General features: G+C 34.5%; 1 protein-coding gene across 14 annotated transcripts in view; it reads right to left on the bottom strand.

The window, feature by feature from the left end:
- Tm1 (tropomyosin 1) overlaps positions 1 to 24889 on the bottom strand; it is an 82095-nt gene extending 57206 nt beyond the window's left edge. For 3 of the 14 annotated variants that reach the window (XM_017616276.1, XM_017616267.1, XM_017616274.1), the window contains exons 1-2: positions 2691 to 3086; positions 403 to 1587 (exon numbers count right to left, since the gene is read on the bottom strand). In XM_017616276.1, coding sequence (XP_017471765.1) covers positions 403 to 1587; positions 2691 to 2802 — 1297 coding nt within the window. In that variant the 5' untranslated portion in view covers positions 2803 to 3086. Of the gene's footprint in view, positions 1 to 402; positions 1588 to 1643; positions 1881 to 1940; positions 3100 to 9032; positions 9159 to 9868; positions 10023 to 24783 lie in introns of those variants that run through there. The other 11 variants (XR_001847551.1, XM_017616270.1, XM_017616280.1 and 8 more) reach the window with 10 other exon arrangements.
- Positions 24890 to 26893: the final 2004 nt, after the last annotated feature.

The following is a 26893-nucleotide window of genomic DNA, read 5'->3' as shown; positions in this document are numbered from 1 at the left end:
TTGCTGCTGTTTTTGTTGGTGGGACTGCTGGTACTTTTGCTGTTTCTTCTTTGTCGCTAAACAGCTGTTCTTCGTTTGACACTTGACTTCTACCGGAAGTGCTTTTATTCCCAAACCGATTTTGGTAATGCATTTGGTCCCAAACCGATTACGGGTGCGCAAGGTTGCCACACCTGTAGACGAACTATTGGCCGCTTGTTGGTGCTGCCAGTCACAACCGCCACTGGTCAATAGATGGCGGTGTGCACGTTTAATTTGACGGATCTCTTGATTTGCGCGTCGACGACGGATATGCAACAAAGGCGACTGCTGCCGTTGTACTTGTTGCGATAGCTGTTGATGGCGCTGTGAATGTGGTTGTTGTTGTTGTGCCTGCTGCTGCTGCTGNGGGACGGCGTGTACCTGAAAAACGCGGGTGGTGCTGATGTCCGCGTCGCTTAAGCGTGGAAGGCATCAATGGTGATGTGGTCGTTGTAGATGCAGAACCAGCGCCACTTGTAGTGGACAGCACGTCTGCATCTTCCGAACCTTTTGCTCCAGTTGACATATCTGAATCGCTCCACTCAACACTCCAGTCACTCTCGTAGTCGTCGTCAACGTCACCTTCGTAGTAAACCTCAACTGATTTGGCCCTCTCCCCGTTGCTATCGCACAGTTTGCTTACACTAGAATTCCGAACACTGCAAGCATCCTGCTCGTCATCACAGTAATATAGCAGCTTATCCAGATAATTTAATTGCTCCTCGATCGAGTCCCAACGCGATGAAATTACAGACTCTGCATAAGTTTCGTCAAGGTGCTTGCTTAGTTCATGTACGCTATTTAATGGTTGTTTACCTTTTGGTGGATTTTGTTTTTTACTACTGCTACTGCAACTACCTGCTCCTCCGCCACTGTGGGCATTTTTCATGAAATTTTGCAATTTTGCCTTGTGTTTCTGTTGCTGCTGTTTTCGTTGGTGCGACTGCTGGTACTTTTGCTGTTTCTTCTTTGTCGCTAAACAGCTGTTCTTCGTTTGACACTTGACTTCTACCGGAAGTGCTTTTATTCCCAAACCGATTTTGGTAATGCATTTGGTCCCAAACCGATTACGGGTGCGCAAGGTTGCCACACCTGTTGACGAACTATTGGCCGCTTGTTGGTGCTGCCAGTCACAACCGCCACTGGTCAATAGATGGCGGTGTGCACGTTTAATTTGACGGATCTCTTGATTTGCGCGTCGACGACGGATATGCAACAAAGGCGACTGCTGCCGTTGTACTTGTTGCGATAGCTGTTGATGGCGCTGTGAATGTGGTTGTTGTTGTTGTGCCTGCTGCTGCTGCTGAGTTGGCACGCTGCCAACTTTCGTTTTTATTTTGCCAACTGTGGGTGGTGTCGTCTGCTTGATTGTGGCGGCGGCTGCGGCACAGTGCGCCAAATTTCCTCGTTGATTTGTTGACGTTTTCGTCCTTGAGATCTTTTGATTATTCGCTGTTACTCTCGCAAGCAATGCGACATTAGTTTGTGATTTTGTTATTGCTTGCGTATTCTTATTTAATGTTATATTTTTAATTTGCGTATTTGATTTGTCGGTGCTTCCACCACCTCCTCCTTTTGCCTTAGNGACAGCACGTCTGCATCTTCCGAACCTTTTGCTCCAGTTGACATATCTGAATCGCTCCACTCAACACTCCAGTCACTCTCGTAGTCGTCGTCAACGTCACCTTCGTAGTAAACCTCAACTGATTTGGCCCTCTCCCCGTTGCTATCGCACAGTTTGCTTACACTAGAATTCCGAACACTGCAAGCATCCTGCTCGTCATCACAGTAATATAGCAGCTTATCCAGATAATTTAATTGCTCCTCGATCGAGTCCCAACGCGATGAAATTACAGACTCTGCATAAGTTTCGTCAAGGTGCTTGCTTAGTTCATGTACGCTATTTAATGGTTGTTTACCTTTTGGTGGATTTTGTTTTTTACTACTGCTACTGCAACTACCTGCTCCTCCGCCACTGTGGGCATTTTTCATGAAATTTTGCAATTTTGCCTTGTGTTTCTGTTGCTGCTGTTTTCGTTGGTGCGACTGCTGGTACTTTTGCTGTTTCTTCTTTGTCGCTAAACAGCTGTTCTTCGTTTGACACTTGACTTCTACCGGAAGTGCTTTTATTCCCAAACCGATTTTGGTAATGCATTTGGTCCCAAACCGATTACGGGTGCGCAAGGTTGCCACACCTGTTGACGAACTATTGGCCGCTTGTTGGTGCTGCCAGTCACAACCGCCACTGGTCAATAGATGGCGGTGTGCACGTTTAATTTGACGGATCTCTTGATTTGCGCGTCGACGACGGATATGCAACAAAGGCGACTGCTGCCGTTGTACTTGTTGCGGTAGCTGTTGATGGCGCTGTGAATGTGGTTGTTGTTGTTGTGCCTGCTGCTGCTGCTGAGTTGGCACGCTGCCAACTTTCGTTTTTATTTTGCCAACTGTGGGTGGTGTCGTCTGCTTGATTGTGGCGGCGGCTGCGGCACAGTGCGCCAAATTTCCTCGTTGATTTGTTGACGTTTTCGTCCTTGAGATCTTTTGATTATTCGCTGTTACTCTCGCAAGCAATGCGACATTAGTTTGTGATTTTGTTATTGCTTGCGTATTCTTATTTAATGTTATATTTTTAATTTGCGTATTTGATTTGTCGGTGCTTCCACCACCTCCTCCTTTTGCCTTAGAAAGGGTTTTCGATTGCGCCTTTTTATTATAACTCACTACTTGCCATGCGTTTGTATTTGTTGTATTATGAGCGCACAGGGTTCGTTGAATCATAATGAGTTTGCTCGGTGTAGAAGTTTTTTCCCCGAATTTGCGCACAAGATTAAGTTAATCTTTAGGATTTCATGAAAATCCAGTGAATAAGTGATTTATCAAAATGTCGAACTGTTTGAATTTTTATAATCTGAATGCGTTTTCTGCTGCCGTTGCGGGTAAAGGTTCAACTGTCAATCTATCAATGCAGTTTTTGTTTCCTGTTGCTGTTCAGTTTTTGTGGACTGCGACTGATAAGATTTCTAGGCTTTGCTGTTAACTGTGTACATGTTTGCAGTCAATGCTATAGTTTACATAAGTTGTGTTTTTTTACTAATTATCCAGTAACTTGCCAGTAACTCTCCAGTAACTTTATTTCTAAGAATTCGCTCTCATAGAAAAAATTTGCAAAAAAGTACGCGAACGCTTTTCCAGTAATAATTTGCAAGTTTCATGAACAGCTGATAAATTGATTGTTTATTCGCAGCAAATTCCTTATAAAACAATATATTTTGTATTTAAATAGGTTTATTTTGTGAAATTGAACAATAAAAAGCCACAAACAGTTTCCTTATTAGTTTAAATTTCATCCAGCAACATGCGATCAGCTGTTTTTCGTACTGGCAAATTCTTACAAGTAAAAATTTATCCAGTAAAATCCAGTAAAAACTTGCAACTTCAGCTGTCATTTTTCGCTCTCTCAATTTCCCCTACTTTGCAAGTTTTTGCGTACGAAAACGCCAAAACATGAAAATTCGTAAAAACTTTTACTGGATTTTACTGGAAATGAGTAAAAAAACGCAACTATTGTTTGTGTTATCACGCTGTACAAAGTTTTTCCTGCTGCCGCTGTTCTTGTTTATGTTACTAATCTGTTGTGAATGTTTCTAATTGTTTATGATATGTATGTATGCACACAAATTGCTGCGACTTGCTTTTAATGTTTTATATTTTCCATTTCGTAATCTTCACATTCATGTACTTTCTCTTCATCAAATGCTGCCAGTGCCTTTTTCACGCAGTATTGTATTTTATGTATGCTGCACAGCAGGGTCTCAATCACTCGTTACCGCCGCATATTTTTTTGTAATCATCTTGCAGTTGTTGTTGGAATAAGTTGGTTTTGTAATAGTCATAGCAGATAAATGTTTACCTCAGCAAAATGGTAAAGTTTTAATTTATCGATAGCAATTAAGTTTGATTTTACAGTTTTTAAATGTTTGTGTATCTATGCAACCATGTTTACATATGCATACTCACTAGCTTAATATGTACATACATACATATGTATACTATGTACGTTTGTATTAGGTACATACATACATGCATATGCATATCAGCCGCTGGTACCGACGTTGTTAATATTTATCACACCCGTTAACGCAAAAATCGCGTGATTTGGTAATGATCGGTAAATTTTATTTATAAATTCAGAAAATAATTTTGTTAATCGGTTGCATATATCCGTGCTTCCGTGCTTGTAAATCAATTTACGTCAATATTTGCGATTCTCACAAAATTTCACTATGCGCTCCCACTCACTCAGCATTCTTGGCATTTGATTTTTCGTTATATATATCTTTTTGCAAATACGCCAGTTTTCCATAAAATCTCCACTCTAAACATTTATTTAACTTGCATTAAATCAAAATAGAGTTTCTAGTTTATTATAATTGATTTGTTTGGAATTTTGTTAATTTATATGTTTAACCAAATGTCTTCTTTTGAGTAAATCCCTTCAACAATCAAATACGTTGGATTGTATGATATGACTCTTCGATTTAATTATGCGGCGGCATAGTTGGCCTCACTTCTACGATGATTTAATTTCTGCTGCTGATGCTGCTGCTACTTCTATCCACAGCTGGCTGCTGCTGGCGCTATTGCTGTTGCCTTTGCTTCTATTGCCATTCCCGTGGCACGTAATACTCATATGTCGATACATATAATGTACATGTACATATGTAGCGAGTTTGACCATCAAACGCTTAATTACTCCTCCTGCTATTCCATATGATTGCCGACAACCGCATACGCTCTCGCTCTCTGCAGTTGCTATTCGTACCTATACATATGTATGCATGTATATTTGTACTTTGCCTTGACTCACTTGAACCACCCCCTACTATGACAAAGCATTAGGTTGTGTTTACACTCCCAGTGATCTATTTAATTAGCGCATACAGCACAAATATTCGAAAAACTTTCTAGCAACTTGCTATGCTCTCACACTCTCTCCCTTTCGATAGTCTCTTAAAAATGTTCCACTTGACTTGCTGGCTATAGCACACTACACAAAATGCATGACCGTCGACCATCAACCCATCGACCCCACTGTGATCGTGTAGTAGAACTAGTGGAGCGCGCACGCCCGCCCTATAGACATCCAATTTTATAAAAGCACATATAAATATATGTATGTATGTGTGCATGTAGGAGAGTATACGATTTGGCCATGTGCTTGTTTTCGCTGTCACTGCTACAAACTGTGCTCCACTTTCTCTTCTCTCCAACGAGGTCACAAGCGAAGAGAGTCTACTTGGGCAATTTATGGATGGCTCTATGTCTTCATGCGTATCTTTTCATATCACAGATTTTTTTTGAACATTTTCAGAATGAATATTAAGCCAATAAACAGCATGTGTATAGCGCCTTCTCCGCTTGTTTTCCATTAAGAGTGCAGACAAATGACGCATACGGCAAATGCATTACTCATCATGCATAGATACATATGTACATATGTATGTAGATGCAAATAAAACGATGTACATAATCATAATCGCACCGGTATGCCGTCATTTTTTATTTTTGTTGTGAAAATGTTTTCATGAAAACAGTAACGTTTAACAAAAGAGTATTTAACGCACCGTTAAATGTCATTTAGATTTGTATGTACAGTGACTGAAAGAATTTCAAAAACTCTTTAATGCTTCGTATTTTTAATCACATATTAGATAACAGTTTTATTTGTTGGCACCTTCATTACCGTTAACAAATAGTAGCTAGATACTAAAATACTTTTCCTATTCACGCGACATGTGCGTGCCATTTTTTGGCACTGATGCTGCAGCACACGAACGCCAATTACGAAATGAACACGAAATTTGAATTTTACGATATTTTGAGAAATTATTTGCAAAAATTAATATATATATATATATATATATATTTGCGAAAAATGGAAAACCAATGATCGATTACCCCCATTATATTGCAAATACTGGGAATTTTTTAACAACGAAAAAAAGCTATTCGCCAAAATTTTCGCAAACTGCAAGTTAACTTACACTTTCGAAACGCATGCGCTTATTTCTCAAAACAAAAAAAAAAACAAGAAAAGAAAAACCGAAAAAAGCCGGCTATTGAAGCGCTACTCTCTCATTAGGAGCAGCGCTTTACTGCGTTATTTGATATTTTAGAATTTTACTCAGAAAGCTTTTATTTAGTAGCACATAGTTATGTATGTATGTATACTGCTTTTACCTCTTTCGGCCGTATTTGGAAATGGGCGGTACATTCTTTTTACTCTTTACATACATTTTACTTAGCCTACACAAGCACCTACATATACATATGTATGTATATGTATGTAAATAGGTGTATGTGAATTTTCCGATTTTTCTTCATACAAATTAGCAAAAAGGCTCTTGTTTTTAAAAATAGACGTCGTCTCTACCTGTTAACGAATAAAAGCATGTTCAAGCAGTTGGCAACGCGCGTTGTTATTTTGCTGCCAGTTTTGACTATGGGCCATCAGCAAGGCACTCAACTCACCGCGATGTTATCAGAAATTTCTTACATACACCTTCTCTGTTATTGCTACATAGGTATATTATGCGTTAACATTACATCGTTTTCCGCTGTTGATCACGTATTCGCTGCGATATACTCGTTGCTTTTTGTTCATGCATACACACAGCGTTATACAGGACGTATGAGTAATGGATTTTTGTTTTTTTTTGAGCAGATGATCTATGTTCAGCTGATTTACTAAATGACGCAAAGACATTTATCGTTTTTTTTATTGTTTGTTTTGGTTTGAGCATAACTGACAACTAGAAATGTTAATGCATTTCTGGAGTGACTTGTAGCTGGAAAAATACGTCTTGTCTTGTCAAAGGAACGCATAATAGCGTAAGTGGTGTGAAATTGGGCTAATTGGTTTCTATTTTTAATTTTAAATAAACAATTTTGCGCATTTTCAATAGCAGTATGTCGGAAACTGAGTAATCATAGGCTTAGTATAGCTATTCATAGTTTTCTATGTAGTATATTTGTCGGAAATTTATCCCAACAGAGTATTTGAGCATATCTTAGTTACTAATTTTAATATCAATTCATACACATTAATAATAATAGCTATTATAATTATTAGAATCTAAATGTTAAATGCCAAAAAATAAACACAAAATGATTACAACAAGGCAATTTAAAAATAAAACCGCTGATTGACTAAATAGACTAATTTTAACTAAAGAAAACATGCAGCTTAATTGCTACATATGTACGTTAGGGTGGTCATCCAAATTTTTATATCATAGCACACACCTTTATTTTGTACGTGGAACAGAATAAAGACATCCACACAAATTTCAAAATTCAAAAATAGGGGCCACTACAAGTGTTAAACAAAATTATTATTGTTTTTTTGAAATAGCGAAAATTCTGAAAACTTTTCATCAACTATAGCGAGTTATTGAGTTTATTTAAATAAGTTTCAATAATATGTTAAATTTATCGAATTTCAATTCAAAACTTTATCGAGTTTTTGGGATTAAAAATATTAAAATTTTTCAAACCCTGATGCCGGCTGCCGCTAGACATTTTTTTTTCAATTTTGAATGTTTCGTGGATGTCTCTTTTGTGTACACAAAACAAAATAAAGGGGTGTCCTATACAAAGTTAAATGTTGATATTTTTAATGACCACCCTAGTGTACATTATATTTTTTAAAGAAATATTGGTATTCATTGGATTTATTTTCTCAATATTACCTTCTTATTAACTTAGTTTTCTAAAATCTAAGTCTTCTTCTGTATTTATTTACTCGGTAGTAACTTTATGTATGTATATTAGGGCGGGTCAATTTTTATGGAAGATTTTTTTCGACTATGTGCGTATATCACAGAAGGATTCTTCGTGTAATTCTTAGCAAATTTTTCGAGGAAACCATGGCTCTAAAATCAATTTGGAGTTTGCCAAATTGCGAAAAGTAGCGCTTGTACTTGTCTAAATCAGATAGACCATTTTTTGGATATTGAATTGGACATAGTAAAAACCAGCCTTTATAAAAACTGGTACGATTGATTTAAAGACCTACAAAAAACGATACTTCGAGTTGGAAATTAATATAAATTTAAAGGAGAGACTAAAAGTGGTCCAAGATATAAAATCATAAAAAATATTTAAAAATCACTGTGGTAAGTTTAGCGTGACCACCAGTGTACGTATTCTTTAGCTCAAAAATAGTAAAAATCTAAGAGTATTTCAAAGCCATTTATAGGTTTCACACTGAACTCGTTATTGTAATGATTCGTTACTATTTAAGACGGTTACCCACCTTAACTAGCGATGTGTTTTTCAAAGTTTTGGTCGATAGAATAAGTTCTATGCCTTGGTTTTTTTTTTAAATCCTTTTTTAGCTTATATGGCAAATAAAAAGCTTTATAAAAGTTACACAGAGAAAAACTACCTAATAAAATAGAACAAAAATTGTTTTTTTAAGGCTTCGGTTAATTCAAGCAGCAAACTAATGCCGGATTTCCACAGAGCATTAAATGTCAACACGTTTTTGACAAATTTGTGCATTAAAAAACTCTTATCATTACGTTAAGAATGAAAGTCATTAAGTATGTTTTCACATGCCATTTGTTTAGAAAAATTTTTTTTCGTAATTTTTCTTGTTTTATTTTTTTTTTTTGGTAAATTTTTTTTTAACTATACAAGCATCTTTTTAAAAATATGCGAAATATAAATACATCATAACTGATTTTGTTCTCTGTCATAGTCTTCTAAGAAATTATTCATAGAGAAAATCTCTTAAATTTTTCCATCATATTTTTCGCTGTTTACCAGTACTTTATGACGATAGCAACGAGCTCGGTGGGAAACCCCTATATGCTATATAGTACTTATGACTTTCTATTTAATATGGAGTATATATCTTATGCAATACTTATTTTATAATAACTATAAGTAAAAATCATATTTTTTATATATGTATATATTTGAACGGAAAACATTGAACTTACATTCTGCAGAGCCTTGTTCTTTTCCTCCAATTTGCCAGTGACTAATGTGAGAGCTTCTTGTGTCTGATCCAATTCGTTTTCAACGGTCTGGATTTTCTTTTGTAACTGGCGAGCCTCTTCCTCGGCCTATGAGACGAACAACAAAAAAAAAACATAAAATAAATATTTCTAAATATTTGTATTTGTTGTTATGAGAAATTAACTGTATTTGTTTTTAACCATTAAGGCCAGTTGGTGCTTGATAGACGTACATATGTATGAATGCAGCTCTCCATACCGAATTGGTTTCACTTAGATCAATAGATATGCACATCAGTATAGTGTTCATAAAGACATTTAATCAATCAAGCATACCTAAATATTACCTATGAAACTTTAAATCCATAACGTAAGCTAAATTTTTTTACTGAGCGAAATCGAAAACTGAACAATGTAGTAAGTACATATGTACATAGATATATTTCAATGATTTATTCACTTTTAGCAGATAACTAATCTTTATGCATTGTTGACGCAGCAGACACGTGCGTGAAACCGGCGCTAATTAATTTTTCTTGCAAAACATATTAACCAGCAATTAGCTACAAATACTTTAAACTCACATACTATAATAGCTACAATTTGTATGGAAGAAAAAACTTAATTTTTTAGCTGCAACAATTCAATCTTCAATCAAAAAGTATGTTTGCTTATACCAATGCACACGCTCTTCAAATTAATTCATTCGAATGATTGCAATAACTTTAAACTGATTGTTGGTTAGTTGATCGGACAGCTTAATTTTGGTTATATGTACATACATATATGTATATGTACAAACTAAGCTAATTACAAACCTTCTCGGCACGAGTGTTGGCATCGCGTGCTTGCTGCTCACAGACGAGGGCACGTTCCAATGCTCCATCCTTGTCGATTTTCATCGCTTGCATCTTCTTCTTGATGGCATCCATGGTGGCTGGGTTTTGTGTTTGCTCTGTTTACTCGAAGAAACTGAAATTGGCACAAGTGAAACGAAAGGAAAAGTTATTTAATATTATATGAATAAGACAACTAGTTTATTGTACATATGTATGTACATACATTTGATGTACAATATGGTCTACATATATATGTTCATACATATATATTAAAGAATACATAATTTATAATTTTAAAGTGGTGCAGGGGTGTGTAATAACAGTTTTCGTAATATAAGTATTAACCAGTGTTGCCGCATTAAAAATTATAAATTATTTTTACCAAAATTCTACCAAAAGTTCAAGACCACTCCAACCGTTTTGGAGAACAAAGTTCATTATTACATTACATATTGAATTACATTCGGTCGAAAAATTTTAAGTCTAAGAAAGGGGAAGCTTAATAAATGGTGCAAAACCAAGAACAGAGGAGGCATAATGATCTTGCCTAAAAAATGCCACAAGCTTTTTCTCAATAAAAATTTTTTAAACTCTCTCTTCTTATGAATCCCACCCGATGATGGTACCAATGGTTCAAATGAACTTTTAATACAAATTATTTGCTTGACAAGTTGAATCTTCTTCTAAAGATGTTTATTTGAAACTAGCAAATACCCGGCGTGCTTCACTGCGCTTTAAAAGTATTTTTGTGTGGTTTGATACCCGTATTGTAATATTTCGTTTATTTTATGAATTTAATTAAATATTTTTTTTTTTTTAACAGATGGCAACTCTCCCCAAAAATATTTTCGACAATAAACTTTCCAAACCTCTTCTGTTTGATACCCACATTGCAATATTTAATTTATCTTATTAATGAAATTAAATTAAAATTTTCAATTATTTTCAGAATGTGGTATTTTTTAAGTATCGGGGAATGTTAGTTCTTATCTTAATGCTTAGAACATGTGTTATTTCGATTGCCAGTATTTAGGTTTTTTGGTCGATTAGTATCGCCACTTTTAAGAATCTGGTTATATCGGTCCTCTCGAGAAACGGGTACATACTTACAAATATCGGTATTGCCTAAGACTAGAAGAAACGACTGCCGCACAATTATAGCAAAAAACTCTTTACAAAAACTGATTTGCTAAATGAAAAATTTATGAGACTAATGTCTCCAATATTTCAGTAACTTAATTGCTATGTAATTCTGAATATAAAATATTCTACAATCTAGAGATCGAAGAGGACATTGGCATATTGTATACAACATTTTACATTGGAATGAAGTTTAAAAGGGGCGAAACGCACTTTTTTCACCTTACTAATGATTTTATTTTAACATTGATCTCAGGGATGGAAAATCGAGATTTCAAATTGTGCCTAATTTGACAATACAAATGTTCCTTTTTTGCTGTCAAATGTATCTAAAAGCTCACTATTTTGTTAACTTTTTTTATTTTCAGACAATTGGTAATAATTTAAAAAATGCTATACCATTTCTACGAAAACTTGTTTTGCACCGAATAAAATGCATGGAAAACTTTAAGCGCTTTAAGCGACCTCTAAATATTTTTTTTATTAAACAAACACAAGGGTATAATTTTTTCGGTATCATTCAGTCATTGATTTTAATAAACCTGCTCATAAACAGCAGGCTTTCTAATAGTTAAATTTGAGTTTACATGTTTCAAAACTACAAAATTATTCAAAAATGTGCTGAAAGTGAGAAAGTATTTGAAAAATAGTTAAATTTGAGTTTACATGTTTCAAAACTACAAAATTATTCAAAAATGTGCTGAAAGTGAGAAAGTATTTGAAAAATAGTTAAATTTGAGTTTACATGTTTCAAAACTACAAAATTATTCAAAAATGTGCTGAAAGTGAGAAAGTATTTGAAAAATAGTTAAATTTGAGTTTACATGTTTCAAAACTACAAAATTATTCAAAAAATGTGCTGAAAGTGAGAAAGTACTTGAAAAAGTATTTAGAAAATAGTAGCTTACACAATGTATTCATTTAATATGTTGGCTCTGAATCGGAAACATTAACAGCACAGAGGTACACCATCCTGCCTGTAAATTAATCAGTCAATTGGAATACATACATGCAACTCTAACTCTTATAGAAGTGGTCCTAGGTAGTAGTCCCTAAAGTAATAATATTAGGCACTTGAAGACAAGATGCTCAAAGCTTTTCATTTGGACTACATTGCACTGCATACACAAAGCATTTGGGTCTATTTTGTAAACCAGGTCTTTGATACAAAACTTTATGTGGGACTTCGTGGACTGGCCAACTTGAGCTAAAATGTTTGCTCAAAATTTGGCTACTTATCCATCGTTGCAAGCTGATAAGCTGCCACAGCGTAAATTTAGATTACAGATATTTCCGCCTTTAATTATTATTTGCTTCTTCCGTACTTTCAACTCATTCGCAATTTAAATTCACACACATGCAGTGTAACCACTTTACAAGAAAGCCCTCAAAACATGAGGAGTTTTTCACTGTTCACAAGGAATTTGATAGAGAAACTGGGCCACTTTGCTAAGATTGCTGCCTTAATGACATGTTCACAATGTTCCTTGTTTACAAAAATTTTCTTTTGCGAGCAACATAGTCTTTAATATGGATATTTATGTGGCTATCGTCTAATTGTACCTAAATTGAGCTCAGTGTACCGAATGTACCTTTTGGTTCGAAAAAAGGTACAAGTGTACCTACTTTTTCATCCCTGATTGATCTTAAACTAATGACAACCAGAATACGCTATAAAATATAGGTGTGCATATAAGTATACATATGTACATTAGACCGTGCAAACAAAAAAGTTCGACGTACATCTCTGAGTCTAAAGTATTTTTGCAAGCCAATTTTGGACAAAAAAAATTTTTTTTCCAAATTGGCTTGCAATTTTCGGTGACACTACATTCGGCAATACAATTGTTTTTAATAGTTCTACTGGAATATTCGAAATAGATATGTCCTTAGCAAAAATACGTTAGGGTGATAAGAACTGATATCTGATAGGTAAGTACTAGAACGGGGTACTTGAGGTCATTGAACTTCGGAACAAAAAAAAAGCCGCCACGAGGCAGGAACATCGATATATCGTATTTGAAGATCCACATGTAAATACCGAAGACTTTACGACAAATGTAAAAAGGCGATTCCTACGTTCGGCCAAATGTTTTTTTTCCAAATTTCCAAAAATACTTTCGATTCGTGGGTGTGTGGCGAACTTTTTTTCAGGAACGGTCTAATATACATACATACATATGTACATATGTGTATGCTTAAGTCTTCATGTATGCTTTGGTAAATTTTATTCGACTATATTGCTCTACAAACGTTGCCCTAAAATCAAACGTTTGACCCATAAAATTCCTCTGTAGATCAAATATTCGGGAGGGGGTGTGTGACTTGCGTGTAATCATCCAGCGATTGCTTTTACCCACCACATAAAGTGACACAAATGACACAAAAAGGAGATGTTAAGAAAAATACAAGTGACAATATGCATTCTGATAGATTTTCCTAATTCACAACAAAAAATATCTGCCACTAAATTTACGCAAAGACAAGCGCATACATATTTTACAGCAGAAACATTCAATGGTAAGAGAAATAGTAACTGATAATTGATAGTTTGATAAAAATAAATACCGCTCGAAAAATATGGGTTAAGCCGAAAGCTTTACGCATGCGGCATGCAATTAATTCAAAGCACATGCAGAGTACACGGCAAAATATGGAGTGATGAGTGTTTTGGTCATTGAATCTCATCGTTGATTTACGGGCAATTTCATTACGGTCAGAAAAAAAAGCAAAGTAGTTGCAATGTATGTACATACATATATTGTATGTACGAGTATGTTTACTTGCGTCAAAGGAATGAGCTGTACGTTGCAGTCGCCTTTGTACCTGTGATAATATGTACGCATTTGTGTGCGCCTTCATGAATGCATATGCCCTTACACATATAAGCATGTATATATTTCCATATTACATACATATATGCATACATAAATTTTGTGTCGCATGTGATATATGAGCATTTGCATTGACAATCTAAAACACCAAGCATTCCATAAGCTTGACTCACTTGGAGTCGCGCCGATAAAGTCAACGCCATACGTTTCGTCCCGATCCCCCACTCATGCAATCACTTATTTTTGTATTTTTCTGATCAGCTGTTGTCGTTTGTTTACATTGAACAACTTGAAAAGGGAAACGACCTTTTTTCGTTCTTTTTTGCACTTGAAGTTGTTTTCTTGAAATCAGCAATGCGGGTCATAGCGTTTTTTTATTAACTTTCGCAAAATTGTGCAGATTGTTTGGGGAAACTGTGTATTTGTGCAATTTTTATTTTGACAATACAAACTTTTTGGTGCCCTAATATATGCACGTAGGTACATATTTACATATGTAATTTGAGGACTTATACATGTGTGTATGCACATTAGTCCGTACCATCTAACAAGCAAACAAAACAATTTCTCCGTACACCCCTGAGTCTAAAATGTTTTGTAAGGCAATTTCGATGTTTTTTTTTGTTCCAAAATTCATTGACCTCAGATCTCATTTCCTACCACCCTAACGTCCTACCCGAATGTCAGTAAATTAAAGTACGCCAAAAAGCATTAAGCTTTTGCCAAACGAAGTACTTAAGTATTTGGATTCGAAAGCAATTTCAATTTTTTTTTTTGTCGAACGTAGGAGTCGACTTTTTTCACAGTTTATATAAGCCCTTAACATATAATTTTTTCAAAAAACAAATATTGCGAAATTTCAAGGATAAAATTTTAAAATGACATTTTCAATATTTACCAGCCCTTCTGCACTTTAAACTTGAATCTGTTTAAATTCTACAGGATTTCCTCATTAATTTTATAACCATACTTTTTCTCTAAGCACATTTCTCTGAATTTTTTAAATCATTTTTAAATTACTGACGTCAGAGTGAAAAACTAAAGACGCAATTTTACTATATTTGGCCCATGGTTTTGCGGATATATTGTTTTATATGTATAAAAAATATTAATTATTAAATAAAAAAAGAAATATAGCCAATACTGGTTAAGAAAAGGGGGTTCTATTATTGCCATCAGTGCAAATTACAAGTCCCGAAAATCCCTGGATTACTTGCCAAGAATCCCGGGATTTTCGAGCCCTTGAAAAGGCCTTTAGTAAAACATTTATATTTACTTTCAAAATTTTTGCAATTTTAAATTACTCATATGTATATATTTTAAACATCTCATGCCCAAAATCAAATCTTGAACGTCTTGTGCGTATGTTTACACAGATTCTAGTTGAAAATAAACACTTTTCAGTAGTAGTTTTACATACACAACTACTAGATACTGAAAGTTGTGTAAATATACGCACAAGATTTTTAAGATTTGATTTTGAGCATAAGGTGTTTAAAATATACACATGGAATGTTTAAAATTGCAAAAAATTTTAAAGTAAAAATACTGGTTTACTAGTGATATACATTAAGTGTTCAAATTTACTCAGTTTTAAACATTTTATGTGTAATTTTGCCCCACGCGAAAAATTTGGGGTGTAAAAGTAAACAGACAGTGTAAATTTGCACACTTGAGGCGAGGAAACTGGTTACCTCTCTTTATATGCGTGAATTTGAACAAAAATGTTTAGAGCAAATTTTTGATATTTTATGTGTACACTGTGAAATTGCGAACAATAAATGTTTAGAATTCAACAAACAAATTTTGAAATTTGATCTACGCCACACATATGATAAGTAAAAGTAATCAAGCAGTGTTTAATTTAATTAACACGGTATGTAAATTTGCATTCATTTAGAGAAGAAACCGGTTACCTGTCTTAATATTCGCAATTTTAAACAACAATTTTTTAGAGTGTAGGGCCAATAATTAAACTCAGGCATACATACATATTTATGTACATATATCATATTTGAGGAGAATTTCCGCCCTAACCTATAAAGTTGTATGTGTTACAATGCGAGTATGGGTGCATTCCAAAACGTCAAAATACAAAGCATCAGTCTCTTTTATTTCTAAACCGCACTAGAGGAAATGGGCTAACTTGCGAAACCCAGTTGACTATTAGCATCTAACCCTGGTTGCGCCCACTTGGCATTACAATATGCGGAGGTTTACGAATAAAAGGGACTGATGCTTTGTATTTTGGAGTGCACCCTGTTATTTGATTATTTTATAATATTTAAGTATGCTTTGTATAAATTTTCGCATTGACATATCCATACATATGTATGTGCATACACACTTTCATACATATATGACTATGTACACACTTAATGAACTTGGTCATGAAGGTGACTCCAGCTTAAGGCATTCCAAAAATGCTGATATTGCGAATTACAAAATTTGCATATAATTACATATGTACATTTGTATGTGTGTTCATATTTAGTATAGATATATAAATCTCGGCCGCTGTGGTGTAGTGGTAAGCAGTGCGCGCTTCCACTCCACAGCACTTGGGTTCAAGCCCTGGTCAAAGCAACATCGCATAAAAAAAATGTAGAAAAAAGGTTTTTTCTTAACAGCGGTCGTCCCTCGGCAGGCAAAGGCAAACCTCCGTATTTATTTCTGCTATGAAAAACAGCTTCTCTTAAAATACAATCGCCGTTCGGAGTCGGCGTAAAACTGTAGGTCCCTCCGCTTTGTGTGACAACATCAAGGCGCGCGCCACAAATCGGAGGAGAAGCTCGGCCCAACACTAACTTATGTGTAAGCGCCAATCTTTTATTATTATTATTATTGTTATTATTATATAAATCTATGCAATTACATACATTAGGGTACATCACTTTACACACAAAAAATTGCTTTTTTCCCTCTACTATATTAATTATTAAATTCATTATATTTTAAGACTGTCGCCAAAAAATTTGGGAAAGCCGGACCGTTTTAAAAATACTTCAAAAAATCGGGCTTTTTATAAATAAAATAAGTTTTTAAAAATACTTATTCCGAAAAATCACCTTAGATGATAGAAGACTTTTAAGTTAAAAGTTCTGCATAAAAATGTTTAAATATTTTATCAACGGAATTTAAATAGGAAGGTTTTTGAAGTATTTTCAAATCCATTAAATCTGGAAATTGTTCAGGAACATTTTGGCGGAAGCTATATAATATAATACATTTTATAATTCCGGTGGAAAACCCCCATTTTTTTAGAGATGCACCCTTATGTACATACATACATGCATGGTAAATGCACATGGTTAGTTGTGACATATTTATGTTTAGTAATTTATTCAGTAGCATTTAAAGCTGGGTTTAAAGGCCTCGAAGACGAATTGCTTACGTGCAGAAATTGTTTGATTCAAAAATGGGAACTTCATTCATTGGCTTAAAATAAGAAAATAAAAAAATGTATTGTTATGTTTTATGTAATACTTTTAACGGAGGTTATTGTAGTGACTTAAGGCCAGCTGTTTCCTACAAATTTATAATACATACTAGCAGACCCGGCGAACTTCGTCCCGCCCAAAATTTTTATATATTTTATTGAAACTTTTTGGTCCAACATTTTCACCAACAATTCACGTTTACGATTTTCATTGGCACATTTGTCTGCTAAGATTAAGGTTTGGTGGTCATTTGCCGCTTTAAATAACCTAAGGAAAGTGTTATATCCGTTCTTGAAATTCTCCAGTTGTGCGGCATTTCATAGCACGGTTATTCGCAAAGCGAAATAAATTTTTTCCTCTTCACTCCCTGGCGGCAACAATGACCCGGTTCTATTCTATAGTGAATGTCCTAGAAGCTTTATAGTAGGTGGCAATTTCAAAATGGGTGCGAATAATTGTTCTACAGAAATGCAATATACATATACTTATTTCAGACGAAATACCTTAAAAGTTTGAACGCATAATAATATTGGAAAATCACATCCATTGGGCCAATCGCAACGCAGGAGCGTTCGATATACTCAATGGTGCAACAGGTCGATTTAATCTGACCTTCACGGCCCCTTTTCTCACTTGGCTATTTTTAGTAATAGCTCGACTTCAGCACCACTTGGCAGCACGTTTTTGCAATAGTATTGCATACATATTTAAAACATTAGCCAAATCGGATCATAAATAAGATTTTTAGTAATAACTCAACTACAGCGCCAACTGTCGGATTAAATTGTGAAACTAAACCATCCAGAGACCCACTCAAATACACAAAAAGTTTCGTTAAAATCCGTACAACCATTTATGTATTCATTCATTTATGTATTTCAGTATTTTATTGTTAATTTTCCACAGATTTTACAATAGTTGTATTAGTTAGTTTTTAAATTTTAATCCTTAACTATATTTGCCAGCAGTGTAAACTTTGAGAGAAAAGTTCATTTGGCACGCAAGTCTTTTTCAGGTGTATTTTTTCTTAGGCTTTGTATAAAAAAAATACAAAAAAGAAAAAGACTGTATAAGGTTGGCGAAAGAATTGCCGTCCTAGTCACCAGTTCCGAGTCTGTTCGATTTTTGAGTATGAGGCGTTATGTTGGACAGAAGGGGGTGTATAAGGGACTCAAAATAGAGAAAATTAGCCTATGGTTACAGAAGATATGGAATAAATTAACTGACGAGGACCTGCGTGCCAAATGAACTTTTCTCTCAAAGTTTACACTGCTGGCAAATGTAAATAAGGATTAAAGTTTAAAAACTAATTAATACAACTAAAGTAAAATCTGTGGAAAATTAACAATAAAATACTTTTTTCGCAAAATCTATAAAGGGCTCTTTTATTTCTCAAAAAGACCTGCGTAACAGTTATTCGTCGCCACGCTGTATATACATATTTCCATACGAAGTTCCAGTACTGTACCATGAATACTTTCAGAGTTATGCAGTATAAAAATTCGATTTATATGGGAGGTGCCACGCCCCCCTTTCCAACAGCTGCCCTCTTTCTTCATGAGTATGCGATTGATTTCGTATATCTCCATACCAAGTTCCAGAACTCTACCATGAACACTTCCAAAGATAGGCAGTATGAAAAATTCGGTTTGTATGGAAGATGCCACGCCCCCTTTTCCAATAGTTCCAATTTTTCTCCAAGAGTATGCGATTTATTTCGTACATATCCATACAAAACTCTAGAACTCTACCTAAAAATTTCCAGAGATAAGCAGTATGAAAAATTCGGTTTGTATGGGAGATGTCACACCCCTTTTTACAATAGCTAAAAATTTTCTCCAAGGGTATGCGATTGATTTCGTATATCTCCATACCAACTTCCAAAACTCTACCATGCACACTTTCAGAGATATGTAGCATGAGAAATTCGGTTTGTATGGGAAGTGCCACGCCCCCTTTACATATAGATTTTTTTCAGCCTAAAACCATCCTTGGGACACGTGCGGCAGGTGGTAGATTCAAAAAAATCGGTTCAGCAGCTCTCGAGCCTTGCGAAAACTAACAAACGGCTTTCTAAATATATATTAGTTGAGATATATTATATATTATAATTATATTTTGACAGTATCCGTTGTTTGTGATTGGCGCAAAAAAATCTGACGAATTCGCCCCTTGATGTGGTCGTTAGTTAAAGCTATTTATATTCGAAATTGCATGAAAATTGGAAAACAGGAATCTATAAGCTTATCCAGGCAAAAAGCTACCTACGTACCGAATTTTAAGCAAATCGGACCATAAATACGATTTCTTCGAACAGATCGGTCCCTGGTTCACTTCTCGGACAAGATGGATCATATATGCTAATATATACTAAAAAGCTGCCTACATACCGAATTTTAAGCAAATCGGACCGTAAATACGATTTTTTCGAATAGATCAGTCCCTGGTCCACTTGTCGGAAAAAATAGACCACATATCCTAATATATGCTAAAAAACTACTTACGTACCGAATTTTAAGCAAATCGGACCATAAATACGATTTCTTCGAACAGATCGGTCCCTGGTTCACTTCTCGGACAAGATGGATCATATATGCTAATATATACTAAAAAGCTGCCTACATACCGAATTTTAAGCAAATCGGACCGTAAATACGATTTTTTCGAATAGATCAGTCCCTGGTCCACTTGTCGGAAAAAATAGACCACATATCCTAATATATGCTAAAAAACTACTTACGTACCGAATTTTAAGCAAATCGGACTATAATAAGATTTTTTCGAATAGATCAGTCCCTGGTCCACTTCTCGGAAAAAATGGGTCATATATGCTAATATATGCTAAAAAGCTACTTACGTACTAAATTTTAAGCAAATCGGACCGTAAATAGGATTTTTTCGAATAGACCGGTCCCTGGCCCACCTACCCGAAAAAAGTAAAATTTGTTTAGCCTGAAACATGGTGGCTACCGAAAGCTATTTGTATTCATGAAAATCGGAGCAGCCGTTCGCGAGATTACCTGTTACAAAAAAAAGGGACTTCTCTTTATATAATTAGTATAGATATGTATGTGATTTTCAAGATAGGTTAAGTTAGGTCATTTTGTATGTACAGTAAATGTCTTACATAAATCAAAAGAACGCCTGCAGTGTTGCCATATACATTTACGACCCATGAATCATTGCCCATAACCATAAGAGGCATTATAGTCCCTTTAACAAGTTATGAGTAGTAGTAACTTTAGCCCATTTTTGATTGCTGATTGCAGGCTCTGTAGCTCAACTTCAGCAGTTAACGCGATTCTTTGCCTGCTGAAAGCTTGACATCGCATATTATGTGCTCCAGTGTTTTTTTCGTGACAAGTGTACTCCTTCCACTTTTTATCCTTTGCTAGACCTAATTAGAACGCATGTGCTGTCCCGTTGGCAATACTGCCAGAAGTCTTGAGCTTGCGGTTCTTATTGATTACAAGAAATCGTACCATTTACACAAAGCCTTTACAACCCTAAAGTAGTGAATGTCCTGTTTGCCTGCCGCATTATATGAGCAGATCGTGTGAACGCTTGATTTAATGTGGCATGTTAGACGCTTATCAAGCGTCTGGGAGAATGTATTCTTTGGCTAAATCGGCAGCTTCATAGCTAACATTCCCACTGCCTTATTTCAATGGAAATTTCGAGGGGATACTATTATTTTTAAAGAGAAGAAAATTTCCAACCTTAGACTGAATATTTCGAAAGCCACTCGGTTAATTGACATCTCAACGCTTTGTAGCCGGCAGCCAGACCTGAGCGCCAAAACGAAAGGTCGAATTGTTAGTGGGTACGCAAAGGATTAATTATGTATTAACATATGTGCCCATTTTGATAGAAAATCCCATATTTATAAGCCTTCGGTTGGGAACTAGCGGCCATTTTATTAGATAACAACTTTTGTTATACACTTTTTACTTAATAAGTTTATATATAAAGAATATACAAGCAATATAAAAAATAATGAAATCGCACCCCAAGCACACTTGTTTATATGGCATGGCTAAAAATAGTTGCTCGAAGTTTTTTTTTCGAAATAATTTTCAACAAAATGCACAGAAGCTCTAGGAATCGGAAATTTTTCTACATACTCATAAAAATCTACAATTCCTATAAATGTAGTCGTGTGGGTTAACTCGCACATTTTCATCACGCGTATGTTTATGTACATATGTATGTATGTTTGGATGTATCGGCATCCCGCCAACGCTTGCAGGCATCTGTTTAATGTCAGTATTTTATATTGGCAAAGTCAAATCCACCATACACTTGCATTCGTAAGTTCATATGTATGTATGTATGTGCATATGTATGTACATATGTTTGTGCGCAAGTTAGAGGAAACATCTTAATTTTCTTTTTTTTTTAAAAAAGCTTTTCCGTGTCTACTTTTTTTCTCGTTGCGCACAAATTTTTGCGATCCTCGCGCAGCTTACTCTTTTTGTTGTTTTCGTTGCTTTGTGAGAGCACTAAAATCAAATTTAGAATTTTGTTGTGCTGCAGCGAATAGTCGATCGCCAACAGCTGAGTGCCACAGTTAGGGATCGAATTACAGTGCTGTCTATGACATGGTATGTGTGTATGTCTGCATGTAAATAGGTAGGTAAACAATGTCTAAGAAGGCCACTTGGTACTGGGCAAATATGGAGAGAGCAGCAATTTGAAGGCGGCCTTAGATGGAGGCAGCTAAATTGGAATGCTGGAAAAATGTGTGGGTGTTTCAGGAGTATTTTAAAAGACTGAATATAAATATGTACATACAAATGGAGGCATGTATGTATGTATATACATAGGTATGTAAATATGTATTTTATGTACATATGACATGTGTGCATACTTACGAGTACCTAGCTGAGATAGCAAACTTTAAGAGATTTTTGAGTTGCTATGCTTACATTGTGCTTCTTTTCTAGATCTAGTTTTTTTTTGTCTTCACTAAATTTCCTGATCGTTTTGCTTCTTTGATCTCGGGCATATTTTATTTTACTTACTTCTTTTTTTGCAACTCTAAACGCTTTTTGTGGTTTTTTGCATCTTCGGTTATACTAGTCGTATGCTGAACTTTGTGGGTAACACTTACACATACACAAGCACTTGTATTAAAACGATGTGAGTGTTACTTGTACATAGGGGTAGCTCTGACACTGAGTGGAAACATTTGGTATTGCGAATTGTAAGAAAACAAAATTTAACCTAACATGTTGCAATGTTGAAATAAAGGTTGTGTCTTTACAACTCGATAAAAAGGCGAAAATTTTGATTTTTCGCAATAAGAAGTTAGAGAAGAGACTAATGTCGAGGTTCCACTGAACATTTCAATGACCAAAAAACAGATTTTTTTTAACATGAAGTTTTGTTGCAAATTTTTATTTTTTCGCAATAAGAAGTTAGAGTAGAGACTAATGCCAAGTTTCCACTGGACATTTTAATGGCAAAAAGCGATTTTTTAGCATGAAGTTTTGTTGAAAATTTTTTGATTTTTCACAATAGGAAATTAGAGTAGACTAATGTCGAGTTTCCACTGGACATTTCGATGACCACACAAAGATTTTTTGAGCATGACATTTTGTTGAAAAATTTTAATTTTTCTAAATAAGAATTAAGGGTAGAGACTAGTCGTGTTTGCATTTCAATGACAAAAATCGATTTTTTAAGCGGGAAGTTTCTATTGAAAAATTTTGATTTTTCCCAAAAGAAATTAGTTAGAGTCTATCTCTGAGTTTCCACCTGACATTTCAATGACAAAAAAGTTCTTTGTTTTAATTTTTATGATGGAAACAGTTTCAATGACTTATGAGAGTATGTGGCGAATGACACGAATGACATTAATTCAGTATAAATTATAATCAAGCGTAATTTTTTTTTATTTTTTTTTTTAATTTTAGCTCAGCCTGCAATAAAGAAATTTCGACACAAATTTTCTTGCATCCAACAGCAACGGTTTACTTCTTAAAAGGTTTAATAAGCAGCATTTATACTTTCGAGTTGAAAGATACTTAAAAAAATTCTGCTCTTGATCATAAAAAAGCCTTTATATGCAAACAAATCTTGGCAGTGACTAAATTTTTGCGCTATATTATGAATAGGTTATGACAGGTTTGTATTTTTGTTCAAAATTGTAATAAAATTTTACAATTTAGAAGGAAAAAAAATTATAAAAAGAGGCTGTTCCTCTGCGGCAACCTGTTGAATATGGCTTCATGAATACATACACATCGTCAGCAGCAGAAATTCCCCACATTGAAAAATATTACAAAAAGGGAAATTTTGATTCGATTTTCCCTCTCCCTTCTTTCGCCGCATATTTAAAACTTAAGTACTTTATTTAGCATTTTTTGTGTTTTTTTTAACTCTAAGGCTACCAAGCTCTAGGTACTCAATTATACAATGTTTTTTTTTTTTATATAAAGAATTAGAGGTTTGTCACAAATTTTTCTCTTTTTATTACTGACAAATTCGAGCTTTATTGTCTTTAGGGTTAACTAAATTTGTATTTTAATGAGTCTTTAAAGCTCAGATTTCTGTAAAAGAATATTTTGATTTATTTATAAACATTCTATTTCATTATTCTAACAGAAAGTTTAGCGACAGCAACTTAGGTAAAATGGTTTTTTGCCTCGTTTTCGATTAGAGTTTCATTGAAATGGTCGTTTTCGACTTTGTTCTTATATTTTTCTGAATTTTTTTTTTAATTTTTTCATAAGTTCAATTATTGGAGAAAAAATAAAATTTTGAGTGAGAAATTAATAAAAAATCAAAAATAAAATAAACAATCGAGAAGAAAATTTTGGCTTTGGATGTGAAGCTGTTTAATTTTAGTTTTTTGGCAATTTTTTACAAAATTTTATAAAAACAATAAAAAAAATTAAATAACGCCAACATTTGTTTTTTTTTTTAATTTTGCCAGCTCTAAAGCCCAAAACTTATCTGCAACAAAAAAAAAATCGCCCAATTCTCAATTATATAACACTGCGTTTGCAGACTTTGTCACGCATTGTGTTATATTTAGCATTACAACAACACAGAGAATGAAATAAAATGCTGTTATATGCATATCTTCAATATCTTTTGTTTGTTTTTAATATTATTTGCATTTCTTTTACAAAAAATTTACACTTTCACAAAAAATAGATGCCGTGAAATATCCTTGTATTGCATTTTACGAGAAATTCCACTTTACCACAATTTCTCCGTTAAAAAAATAAAATCAAACCCACTTTTAACAACACAGCACACTACACCACGTATCCGCTCTGCGCTAATATGTTAGTAATTTTAATACGATAAATAACGCTTTATCAGTTATATTATAACTTTACAACTTTTCACGTTTTTTTTGTTTTTGTTTTTGAAATTTACTTTATAATACAGCACAATGCGTACGTCAGTCGGTCACAATCAACACAGTTAAGTCAGTCAGTCAATCAGTTGATTAGTCAGTACTTACAAAATTATTTTATGGGAGTTATCCGCGACTTGAACGGATTGTGATGTTCAACTGAAAATTTTGTGAAAACACTTTAGACGTTCTGCTCGAATCTGTTCGAAACGAAATGTTGCTGCCACCACGACGGCCCAATTGCATTGGTATGGGTTGTTTTTTTTTAGAGAATGCGCGTGTATGCGTGCCGTTGCCGATCGCAACGCGCGGCATGTGTGCGTGTGTGCAATGTTCGCAAGGCTAAGGCGGTGTTGCTGTTTTATTTTTGTTATTGCTGCTGTTGTTATTGTCGTTGTTGTTGTTTATAATTTGAACGCTTTTGGTGGCACCAAACCAATGTCGGAGCTATAGCCGCAGCCACAGCGAGAACCGCGACAACAGCAACAATAACAGAGGCCGCAGCCGGCGCACTGAAACATTTGCACGATCAGCAAAAGAAACCAAGAAATATAAAAACAAATTTTATATATACTATATCTACATACATGCTTATACATATGTATGTATGTACTGCAAGAAAAATAATATCAAATCTACAACAAAAAATACTTTGCTTGCGAGCTTGAATTCTGTTGTTGTCTTTGGCTTTATTTTTAAAAAATATGTACTTTTGGTGTTCTAGCTGTAAATAAATGTGCATATTCTAAATATATGTATATAGTACATATGTATGTGTGTAAAGTGCGAACGCTTTTTAAATACCTACATACATACAGTAGTATGTGTATGTATGTATGCTGCCTTATAATGCAAGCAGGAGGAAAGGATGGATTTAGAAAACTTCTATCAGCGCCAAGTGGGCGGAAAAGTGGGCAATGCAACGAGTTGCACACGCAGCTGTACTTACATGCACACGTATATTCGTAGCTCGTATATATATAAGCATTTATGTATATGTGCATTAGGGTGGTCAAAAAAAAACGTGAAAAAGTAAAGTTGGTATTTTAATGCTCTCACCCCCCTAGGAGTGTTCTATATCGAAGAAACATACACCTGTTTTTTTATTTCGAAATCGAAAACTATTTAGAGGTCGCTCAAAACTCTCAGAGTTGTTCATGTATTTTATATGAGGAAAAAACTATTTTTATTGGAAATGGTATAGAATTCTTGAAAATTGATAAGGCTGTTCAGGATATGCATATCGATTTGTAAATTTACAATAATAAAATGCAAACGGTTGCATTGGTAGCAAGCACAAAATTTGTAAATTCAAATGCAAATGCAAATCCCAGACTATTTGCACAAGATCCTGAACAGCCCCAATATTTTTCTCTTCAGAAGACTTCAGGGAATAGTACCCAATGGTATATTTTACAATTTTTTAATACTAACGATTTTAATGGGTCCCTCCTTTGCTTTTAAAAGTATAAGTATATAAAATAGTAAATATGTATTACAAAATATTTAAATAAACAATTGGGTATTATTATTGAAAGTCTCCTAAAGCGAAACAGAGTTTTTCGATCGAAAAACATTTCTACGAAAAACCTTTTTTTCATATGAAATATGTACATGGAAAACTTTGAGCGCTGTGAGCGACCTCTAAATATTTTTACATTTCAAAAATAAAACAGAGGTATGTTTTTTCGTTGTGGAACAATCCTAGGGGGTGAGAGCATTAAAATTTCGACTTAACTTTTTTTTTATTTGGACCACCTTAATGTATGTACATTCATACAAGTGTATATAAGTATGTAAATAAAAGCACTCATGTGGTTCTTTGCATTTTCCTTAAAGCCGCATCGCATGATTTACATACATTTATACCAGAGGTGCACTGCCGAAATTCGACCGACTTTCTAGTTTTTATAAACAATTTATTAACATTAAAGTTTGATGGCCATTTACTTTTTCTTGCATTTTTCTTTCATATTCAAACGAATGACTCAAGCCTGTAGCATTTTCCAGCCACTTAAGAAACCATAAAAACTCTCCTTAAAATATAGCAAACAAAAAATGCACCAAAGAAAGGAAAAACAAAATTTGGATCAACCACATTTAAGAAATTATTTCTAGTTCGTGTTATATTGCAGAAATTTGTCTTAAGCTTAATATATATTAACCTGTCAATATTGTTAAGTGTCAAATTGAAAGGATTGGCCTGCAGACATGCAGT

Source organism: Rhagoletis zephyria, unplaced genomic scaffold (genome assembly GCF_001687245.7).
Source record: "Rhagoletis zephyria isolate East Lansing unplaced genomic scaffold, Rhagoletis_zephyria_1.1 Rzeph_scaffold_01173, whole genome shotgun sequence".
NCBI classification, from domain to species: domain Eukaryota; kingdom Metazoa; phylum Arthropoda; class Insecta; order Diptera; family Tephritidae; genus Rhagoletis; species Rhagoletis zephyria.
The sequence above is the reverse complement of the archived record's forward strand: the minus strand, read 5'-3'. Positions and strand labels throughout refer to the sequence as shown.